The sequence below is a fragment of the Misgurnus anguillicaudatus genome, chromosome 22 (genome assembly GCF_027580225.2).
Source record: "Misgurnus anguillicaudatus chromosome 22, ASM2758022v2, whole genome shotgun sequence".
Lineage (NCBI taxonomy): Eukaryota > Metazoa > Chordata > Actinopteri > Cypriniformes > Cobitidae > Misgurnus > Misgurnus anguillicaudatus.
The window spans coordinates 47242285-47253140 of NC_073358.2; the positions used below are offsets into that span (position 1 = coordinate 47242285).

The window sequence follows — 10856 nt, forward strand, 5'->3', positions numbered from 1 at the left end:
CGTCTATCCCCTGTTATGATGTATTGATGTACTGATGTATTTAGATTATTTGCAAAAAATAATAATAAATGAATTTGATTGTGCACTGGCATTGTCAAACAAACAAAAATATAACATTTTCTAACATTAAAAATAACTCATATCCCTATGGAAGCCCGTTTCCGCCACATAAGAAAAAAATAGGTAAATCATAATTATTAGATAAAAGTCGAAATTATGACTTTAAAAGTCAAAATTAAGATTTAAAAAAAGTCAAAATTATGACTTTAAAAATCAAAATTATGAATTATGACTTTGACAGTTTTTCCCCATAATTTTAATCTTAGAATTATGACTTTTAAAGTCATAATTTCGACTTTTATCTTAAAATTTTGACTTTAAAAGTCATAATTTCGACTACATTTTGAAGAGCTTGGTTCCAAAACGAGATATTATTGTGCATTCCAATTAATATCAATCAAACTGCAGTTGGTTTGTTTTGATTTAAGCCTTCATAACTAAAAAAATACAGCTAAGTAACACAATAAAAACATGATAACATAACAATAAACGTTTTGAGAAAATATGTAAAACTCTTCATATATTGTACTTTAGTTTTTCAACCAACCAATATGGTATTATTCCAAGTGCCATAAAGATAAAGTGCCATTGAAAAAAATATAGATAAACGTGAAGGTAGAAATGATTTATACAATTGATAAATAAAAACACCTTGGTATTACAATAAAAATCTGTCGAAACTACATAAGTGGCTACATAAAAATCTATTAACATAAGTTTTTACATAGCTCATCATAATACGCTTTTAAGTCTGGCCTTTGAATTCAGAATACGTTTTCTACGTGTTATTATTTCGCCTATAAAGTGGACTTTGAAAGACGTTTAAGAAATGTAGGTACTGTTTCTTTAAGAAGACAGGTGAAGGGTGTGGTCACGCAGCAAATTCAAAGTTTCCGGGTAAACAGGTAGAATGGGGACATAAATCGAGATTAACTCAAAAATATACAGCAGTCAAAGAGTAAGAACGAAACATTTAAAATGGACACAAATTAATCATATGATAGTTTTGATGCTTTTTTTAAATATTAGAAAAGGCGCGAAGCGTTTTTTTTGTCCGCCAACAAAAGCAAACGCGATCGAAAAGGATTACAAAAGGATTTAAATCCGTATTTTTTTTATTGGACGAACTGAAACTACACTCAGTATGAAAATAATCATACTATCTGTTTATCTACTACTTCTGTCACATCAAACAGGTGCGTTGGCCTATAACTTTATTTTGGTTTCGTTTTTAAGAGACATTATTTATAATTGAAATAATAATTATGTTATTTAATTGTCGTTGTTATGTTTTGCTCTGTATAAATGTTGTTACATATCGTCATACAAAATGATTACCATATACATCATGGTGTGTACATGCTGCCGCTTAGAATGGTAACTTACATGTGTCTTATTAAGCTGTAACTTAGTATTGACTTGGTGTTATATAAAACATACAGATATACCATGATAAAACATTTAGGAAACTCGTTATAGTATTGTGTTTAACCATTTATTTGTTCTGTGACTGCAGTGACAGAGGAACAGGTGCAACATGTTATTGGAGAGAAAGGTGAAGACACTACACTGCAATGCAGCTCGCCCCCAATTAATGTGTCTTCTCTCTATCAGTGGAAGAAAAATGGAGTTGTTGTTGCATCACAAATCCCCCCTGAGCCATCGGACCGTCTTTCCATTTTAAACGACGGATCTCTAAAGATCAGCGGACTTCAGTACATTGACGGAGGCCAATATCAATGTGAATCTCAACCAGAGGGTTTCGGCACATGGCAAGCTCATTCTAACCTTCTGCTTCAAGTCGCTGGTATAGTGCTGAATACCGTATGAATGTGAAAAGCTTTTATATGCAAAAGGTGGCTGCAGTTTCTGTAGGATAGGGAGGCTTAACTTCTAACAGGTTTTTCTGGTTAGACTTCTATGCGTGAACTTTGAAAATGTGACACCCTCCATGTGACAAAGATGTACTGTAGGAAGCTACATAACCTTGTGAAGAGAACAAATAAGCATACAGTTTAGTTTGTCAAGTGTAGAGAAACAACTGAAATAACAAAAGTTTTATTTGATAGTTTTGTCCTTGTATAATATTCAAGGAAATTATAACATGTTGTGGTAAGACTTTACAATAAAGTTGTTTTTGTTAACATTAGTTAATGCATTAGCTATCAAAGAGCAATATAGCTTTTATTAATCTTAGGTGAATTTCAGCATTTACTATAACTGTTAACATTAAACACAATAAACTAACATGAACAATTGTATTATTGGCATTAACTAACATAAACAAAGATTAATAAATGCTAAAAACTATATTGCAAATTGTGAGTTCATTAGTAAATGCATTTACTTATGCAACCTTATTTTACAATATGCTAAATAAATACATTTGCTTTTCTTTCCAAGGACGGTAGAGATGAGATATGGTTTGTTAGAGTTCTGTAAATAATTTTTGATGTTTATGCATTTCCATTTTATTTTTTACAGGTGGTCCAACTAACATAGTGCTGAACATAACTCAAGCAACTGCACTGAAGAATGGAACGCTATTTGTCAAAAAAGGCTCGGATGTCTTTTTCAATTGCTCTAGCGAGTCTGTACCTTCACAAAACCTGACGTGGAAGTTTGAAAATTCGGCGTCTACCGGAGCTGTCGATAAGGCCTTTGGGAGCAAATCGACCCTTGGGTTTTTTATAAGTGACATCCAGCCAGCCGATCAAGGGAACTATACGTGTGTATCCCAGAATACCCTCTCCATGAGAACAGAGAACAAGAGCCAGGAACTCCTAGTTTACTGTAAGAAAATATAATTTCATACACATGGTTTGGATATTTTTTTTTAAAAAGATTAAAAGTACATTCTTAAACATAAAGGGATGGATCCCCGGGGAGGGTTTTGATTAATCCATGACTAGGTCTTAGTTATTTTAGGACATTTAAGTAGTTTTTGTACAAAAAACAATACTGGTGTGCATCTTGTGACTAAACCATGATACTGATATATGTTAACTTTTTCCCCGCCAGCATTTTTAAAAAAAGTTCCCAGCCAGCGCCAGCATTTTTTATGATTTTCACAAAAGTTTAATGCTTTCTAGAAAATTAATGCTTTTTCTTAAAATATATAAACATACAATATGAAGAGTTTGGTTCCAAAACGCGATAAACGTCATTTTTGAAAGAAATGAGTTACTGCCAAAATCAGTATTATATCAGGTCAGTAGTTAAAAGTAAATTCTTAATTTTACGCAAAATCCAATACCCGCCGTGATATTCTGTCATCTTTTCTCCCTTTTTTCCCAAAATGCGACAAACGCCACTCCTCCTTTGTTACAGAACGCAATAAATCCATTTCTGATATTACAGCCCACCAGTCACGCAATGTAAACAAACAATGGCGGCGCGCTGAGTACACGGAGTCCTAGTTTTCCTCATCTACTTTGTACTTTGTGATCAACAAACAAAACAAAATTATACTTTAATTGCATTGCTAAACCTGTGATGGTTTTCTGTGACGGGAAAGAAACGTAAGCCATCAACATCTAATAATTTCCGCGAGAGGCACTCGGGAGACGGTTGCTTGTTCTCCCGACAGCATCAAGCTTCTCATGCTAAAACATTGACCCCAGGGGATCTTATGAAAACTTTACATTATTTTACTCAAAGTCAACGAAAATCGAGCGGGACCAAAACATTTTACAGCTGATCGCTGTCAAAATGTAAAGAGACGACGTCAAGTATAACCGCAGCAATGTGTTCTTAATATAACAAAGTAAGTGTTTTGGTTACTGCCATTAATGTTTATTTTTTAATCATTGTATACCACTAGTCAACTAAATAAATATAAAATGGTAAAGATGAATGCACATTTATACATTGATTTAATAGATTTATAGCATTTTGAAATAAAAAACTTTCATGGATTTATTGCATTTTGTGGAAAAAATAATTAGTTTATAATAAATCTTTGAAAATCAAGTTATGGATTTGAATTTTTTATGTTTTTATAACCTAAAGATGCTATGTGAAAGTTTGTAACAGAAAATAGTGGTTTTCATCTTGTCACTTTCTTAGTATAGAAAACACGTTTTTACCGAAATTTGTCAAAATGGATTTATTGCGTTTTGGAACCAAACTCTTCATATATCAAATGAAAGAACAGACTCTCTGCTTTCAAACAAAATAAACCGTTTCATTCTACCTTCATTAGTTTTCTTTTTATCACCTCTCAAATGGGTAGGTTTCTTCAAAAACACATAATTTTAAGCAAAATAATTCCATTTTTGTGAAGGACTTTTGATAGAGATCAGATTCAGAGCGATCCTCAAAATATACACGGACATACAGCTGTTTGCCCTAAGGTGATACTTCCGGGTTTTATAAGTTGCCAACTGGTGGATAATATTGTGGAAAGCCGAATTTACTCATCATTGGCAGGGAAGCGTTTTCTCTTAATTGATGAGTTAACTCGTCAATGGCGGCAAAAGAGTTAAAATATGTCAGTGCAAGGTGTTTTGAAATTGAAGAGAAACCAGGCAAGTCTGCGTAATATTTCTCTACGAGCTCCCCCTAGTGTCTGAAAGTAAATGCTTTATAACACACTGTCGTAAAAACGAGCTGTTGTCCCTCCCCCCTCGGAACCAAGTTTATCAGCTTATTTCCAATCCAGTTATGTTTTCCTTCCGTCAAGGGTTTTCGATGGTTCTTCCTTGGCTCTGCCATTTGCAACAATCCCTAGCCGTGTTTAGCTCGCCTGCCTCTGTGTTGTTTGCCGTAAATTGATCCTGCTTCTCGCGATATCTGAGACTTTGCGAGACTGAAGGACACCGGGTCGGATACAGCGAACTTGCAGGTGGGGTATTCTTCCTACAGACGGTAGGGGCGGGCGAGAGAGTCTTCATTCGTCCGGTAATGAGTCATTTAACCATATACTGACTTACGAAGATGATTTATTAACATAAAAATGCTGCTTTGTGTCCCTTTAAAGCAGCTCGAACATGCATTGTAGTCTGGGACTATAGGATAAGCCCTGTCTGGAGAACTGCCCCAAAGATTCTTAAAGGGATGGTGTGGCCAAGAATTACATTGAACTCATGATTTGCTCACCCCCAGGCCGTCCGAGATGCATATGTCCATCATTTTTCGGACGAACACATTTTCAGTTGTTTTGGAGGATGTCTTGGATTTTTGGGTTGATTAAATGTAGAGTTGCGGGGTCTTGTCCTTCAGGTCCGGAGGATGTGCATTTGTCCTTCCACAAAGAAATCCAAACGGCTTCATGATGATAAACAAAGGCCTTCTGAGGGTAATCCGTGCTGTGTTGTTGTAAAAATATCCATATTTAAAACTTTATAACCGAAAATTACTATCTTCCGGTAACAACACCATCTTAGTTGCATCCGCATTCAAGATGAGAGCGTACGCAGTTTACGGAGGTATCTCTGCTGCTGCTTTGTGCCCCCGCCCTCCATATTTGTCATACGCCCCTAAGAAAAGTGCGTACACTACGCTAATACTTTCTCCTGAATACAGAGAAGTTAAATATGGCGGCGTTGCCGGAAGCTAGTTATTTTTGTTTATGGGGTTTTGGATGTGGATATTTCTACAACAACACCGCACAAATTACAATCAAAAGGCCTTTGTTTATCATCCTGGAGCCGTTCGGATTTTTTTGGGAAAGGATAAATGCAAATTTTTTTGGACTTGTAGGGGTGGACCCCGTAACTTTACAAATGATTAACTGAAAGATCCAAGACATTTACTAAAGTAACCGGAAATGTGTTTGTCTGAAAAATGATGGACATATGCATCTCGAATGGCTTGGCTGTGAGTAATCATGAGTTTAATATAATTTTTGGCCGAACTATCCCTTTAAATCAGTGGTTCTCAATCCTGGTCCTGGAGGCCCACTGCTCTGCACATTTTGTATGTCTCTCTTATCTGACGGACAATGAGATCTCAGCTGTGTTAAACAAGGGAGACATACAAAAAAGTGCAGAACAGTGGGCCTCCAGGACCAGGATTGAGAACCACTGCTTTAAATGATCCTTGAGTGTCAAGTACGTCAACCAAGTTCAACCCAGCAAGCAATTTTGCATTTAAAAAATGTCTAATAGCCATCCAAAAACAGGATAGACTTCTAGTTGACCCAAAAATGTAACTTCTGTCATCTTTTATTCTTTATGAAGTTTATTTAACTAAGTTCAAGAGGAGCATGATCATGTAATCCAACCAATCAGTGTAAAGAAGAGGTGTCTATATACAGCCGTCCCTGACCTCTGACAGTTTTTGCAGCATCCCACCTCCACCCATCACCTCACTCTCAGCTAGTACATCTATCCCAGTTAAAGAGGGGGGGGGGGTACTCTGAGTTCGAGCTAAAATTCCAAATTCGGACAGCACACCAAATATGCTTTATCTCATTGCCTATTGATTGCATGTTAATGCGAACTCGTGAACTTCTGTAAAACACAAAAGAAGGTATTTCGATAAATTATGGTAACCACACACAATAGTTGACGGTACCCATTGACTTCTATAGTAGGAAAAAACAATACTACTTTTTAACACCAATTCCTCTTTCCAACTTCTCCACTTTATTTTTTGAGTTTTTAATTTGTTAGTTTTACTTTGGTGTTCATAAAGTGTACACCAAAAATTCATGATCAGCTGTCAATTGAATGAACTTGATTCTCCACAAAAAACACATACGACATCCAAAACATTTGGGTTTACAGTGTATTAAAAAAATATTTTACAGAATCATTTTCTCTCTATATAGTTTTTCTAGGCCCTCTTTTTTTGCATATACGAAGCCAGCTGTTGGGTTAAATTATTTTAGAAAAAATCAAATAAACCCATTAAATTAACCCAGACCCAACCATGAATTAAACCAACCCAGAATTTGGGGTTAAAACAACCTAGCATAGGTTAGCATAAAGGTTTTTCCCTTGAAAATAACCCAGCATTTTTTTTGTGTGTATAAGCAGGAAAACTTTTATGTAAATTGTAACTAGTGGTTTTGCAAATGATTTGCACAGGAATTTATTGTGTTTGTGTTTCATGAGCGAGGTTGCTAGATTTCATTATTTGTAGAGTTTATGAAGCTAAGCATATCATTATTATTCTTATTGGTGGTTGCTAAACCACTGTTTGTATTATAGACATGAATATAGCTTGGTGATAATACATGCTTGTCCCATTGTTACTTGTCTAAGGGGGCGTGCACACCAAAGCTTTTACGCCGGCGCATGTCTTCAATTGTTTCCAATGGAAGCTCAGCGTTTTTCACATAAGCCAGCAGCTAAAAGTTATGTGTGCATGCCCCCTTAGGGTGGGCTCTATTGACTTGGGTTACTAAGCAGTTATCCAGAACATCATACTGTAACATCAAGTCAAGCATCACTCACATTTTCCTTCAGAAATGTAAAAATGTAATTTGAGTTTGTTCTCTGAATGATCTTCAGAGTTTGCTTTCTAAGCTTAATCACAAATTTTAAATCTATTTCCAGATGCTCCGGAGAGACACCCAGAATGCAGCTGGGAAAAGGGAAACCAGGGTCCATCTGATTTTTTGTTTATATGTACCTGGCATGAAGGCTACCCGGTGCCCACTCTGGAATGGCATGAGGTTTTAAAACCGCCTGTGATAGCGAAGGGTCCCACGATCAACTCCACATCCCAGGAGACGGAGCGTTTGGAGGTGCATGTGAACAGATTTATATTGACCGATGGAGAGGAGGTGAAGTGTGTGGCCAGACACGTAACTGGGGAGCAGAACAACTGTTCTTTCACACTTAGTAAGACCATCATTCATTTGGTTATGTAGTTAATCATGTATTATTGCAGTAGGAAATGCTGACAATTATATATATATTGAGTATTGACTAATCAGTACGCCTTCTTTTTATTACTGTCATCTTCTTAAATCTACATATTTATGTCTTTTGTATTTCAGAGATCCCATATCCGACAGGAAACCCTATGGTCACCGCTCTGGAGGGCACGAGTGTCAAGCTTCAATGTAGTGAGACCAACTCTCTCCCTCCAGCTACAACCGTATGGAAGAAAAACGACACGGTCATCAATAACACGTCTAAATACGTTCTGTCTGAAAATGATCTCCAATACACGCTTACTATAGTCAATGTGACTGAAGAGGATGAGGGCATCTATAAGTGCTATAGTGAAAATCCTCTTGGTGTGAAAGAGCTGGATGTTATTCTAACTGTAAAAAGTAAGTGTGCCAAATCTTACGCATGTGTGGAATTTGCAGCAGATGATGAATGTTACTAGACGACATGTTTCAAATGTTTCTCTGTCCAACACAAAAGTGTGAAGTTTCTTCCTCTCTTAAGTGCTTGACATTTTTTTATTTTTATAGCCACATCAGGTGGAGGGGTCGTGGTTGGGATCTTTGTCTCTGTTTTAATAATCATGATCGGAATCGTCATTGGTGTGACAGCATATACGAAGCGTGACAGAATTTGCATTGGTACGTATGATTTGATACTCGCACCTACAGTACAGTAAAAAAGTTATTTTAATATCCAGGAAATGGTTTCATAACTTTAGTTTTATGCTATAATCAATAAAAAGTATTGTTAGTAAAGTACAATATTAACTGCACTGTTTTTATCTCTTTTTCCCAGGTTTAGGATTTGGGTAAGTATAAGCAGCATATTTCTGCGTATAAATGCAATATCTTCCCACATTAAGCACATGACACAATGCTGATGTGGTCTCATATGTTTTTCAGTAGCTCATCGGAGGACAGAGGGGACATTTTTAGTTTGGTGGACTCGGAAGACGAGGAGATTTTCCACGATGCCGTTCCTCGACTGCCACCGCTGACCAATGGACACGCAACCACACTCGTAGAGATTCACAGAATACCGTCCAGTAAGAGTCTAGGATTATTAATTTGATTTAATTAGGGTTTTATTGTAATAGAGATATTGGGGTCATCGAATGATTAATCGCGATAAATCGTATACAAAATAAAAGTTTGTTTTTGCATAATATATATGTGTGCACTGCAGTAGCGGCTCGTGACTGTTCTTCCGAGGGGCACAAATTCAAAATATGTGTTCGGAGTGGCATGTCTGTGGCTCGTGTTTTCAAAATATGTGTTTGTTGTGTCATGTGAACCATGTGCATCACGTGTTTTGTCAAAATAAGTGCATTTTGATAAGAGAGACACTCACGTTCAATAAATACATGCAAGACACTCCCTTAACAATAAACTCTGATTACACATGTGATTATGCGAGTATCTAGCAAATGCGAGTGTCTCTTTAATCATAAACCCTTTAGACGGGTCTGCAGTAGGCACTTATTTTGACAAGACAAGTGATGCACATATGCAATTCACTTGATGCGCTGAACACATATTTTGAAATTACAAGCCACACACATGACGGCCTACATACATGTTGTGACGAATTTCGCATTGTGCACCCCCCGAAAAATAAGTCAACGGCTGCCACTGGTGCACTGTGTGTAATTATTTTGTATATATAAATACACACACGCATGTATGTATTTAAGAAATCTATATATATTCATTTAGATTTTGATATATTTTAAATTGTATGTATAAATTCAAGAAAAAATGTATTTGTGTATTAAAGGGACACTCCACTTTTTTGAAAAATGCTAATTTTCCAGCTTCCATAGAGTTAAACATTAGATTTTTTACCATTTTGAAATCCATTCAGCTGATCTTCGGGTCTGGCGGTACCACTTTCAGCATAGCTTAGCATAATCAATTGAATCTGAAAGAGTTTTGATATTTTTTTTATTTAAAACTTGACTCTTCTGTAGTTACATTGTGTACTAAGACCGACAGAAAATTAAAAATTAAAAGGTAAAAATTAAAAATGAAACTTTTAATTTTCTGTTGCTCTTAGTACATAATGTAACTACAGAAGAGTCAGGTTTTAAATAGGAAAAATATTGATAATATTATATAATAAATAATTAAACACACTAATATATTATGTAAACACAAACTTTTATTTTGTATGCGATTAATCTTTTGACAGAAATGGACTGAAAAGTTTCTAAGCAAACTTTCTAATTTGATTTACAGATGAAGATGCTGCAGACAGTTCTGAATACACAGATCAAATACGTACGGATCAAACAGAACCAGAGCAATAGACTAAATCCAGTTTACCATCTGGTTTGTATGTACAGGAAACGCAATGGCCAACATGGACTGTGTTAAATTATTAAATTGTCTGATATTGTGCTTGTAAAATATTCCAGTTACCTGTGAAAAGTATACATAGAAAATAGGCCCTGTTTTTATTTTCAGTGTTAGGTTTTAATTTACTGCCTCAAATAGTGACATTAAACTTCAAATATTCATACTTTGTCAATGAGCTGTTTTAATGTTTTGAATGGATTGCTTTCAATAGTAATAATTGGTAAAAAAACCTGTTGTGTTTTTTTAACCCCAGATCAAAAGATATTATATGATAATAGATGATATAAAAAACAATAGATTATATAATAATTGTAATAGAAAATGAAGCAGCTACTGTATAACTGAGATTTTAATTGTGGTCTCGCTTTTTTCTCGATTATTTTATTAATGTTAGAGACTAAGCATACATACACTGAACTGTTACTGTGATAATTTACTGTATTTTACTGTAAATGTAAATAATTTACAATAAACTAGGTTCATATTGTTTTAAAATAACAGATTTACACGCAGTAAAATCACCTGACGGGGACATGAGATTGCAATGACATTCTTGGGAACAGCAAGCATTCAACACACCTTAAATATG

The 10856-nt window shown here is 35.5% G+C and overlaps 1 protein-coding gene across 1 annotated transcript; it reads left to right on the top strand.

Moving 5' to 3' along the window:
* The first annotated feature begins 919 nt into the window (after positions 1-919).
* Positions 920-10430, top strand: vsig10 (V-set and immunoglobulin domain containing 10). Its single transcript, XM_055198439.2, has 9 exons — positions 920-1256; positions 1577-1867; positions 2545-2853; positions 7566-7853; positions 8012-8290; positions 8438-8548; positions 8706-8718; positions 8813-8955; positions 10148-10430. The coding sequence occupies exons 1-9, from the start codon at positions 1205-1207 to the stop codon at positions 10216-10218; spliced, it is 1557 nt and encodes a 518-aa protein (XP_055054414.2). The 5' UTR covers positions 920-1204; the 3' UTR covers positions 10219-10430.
* Positions 10431-10856: the final 426 nt, after the last annotated feature.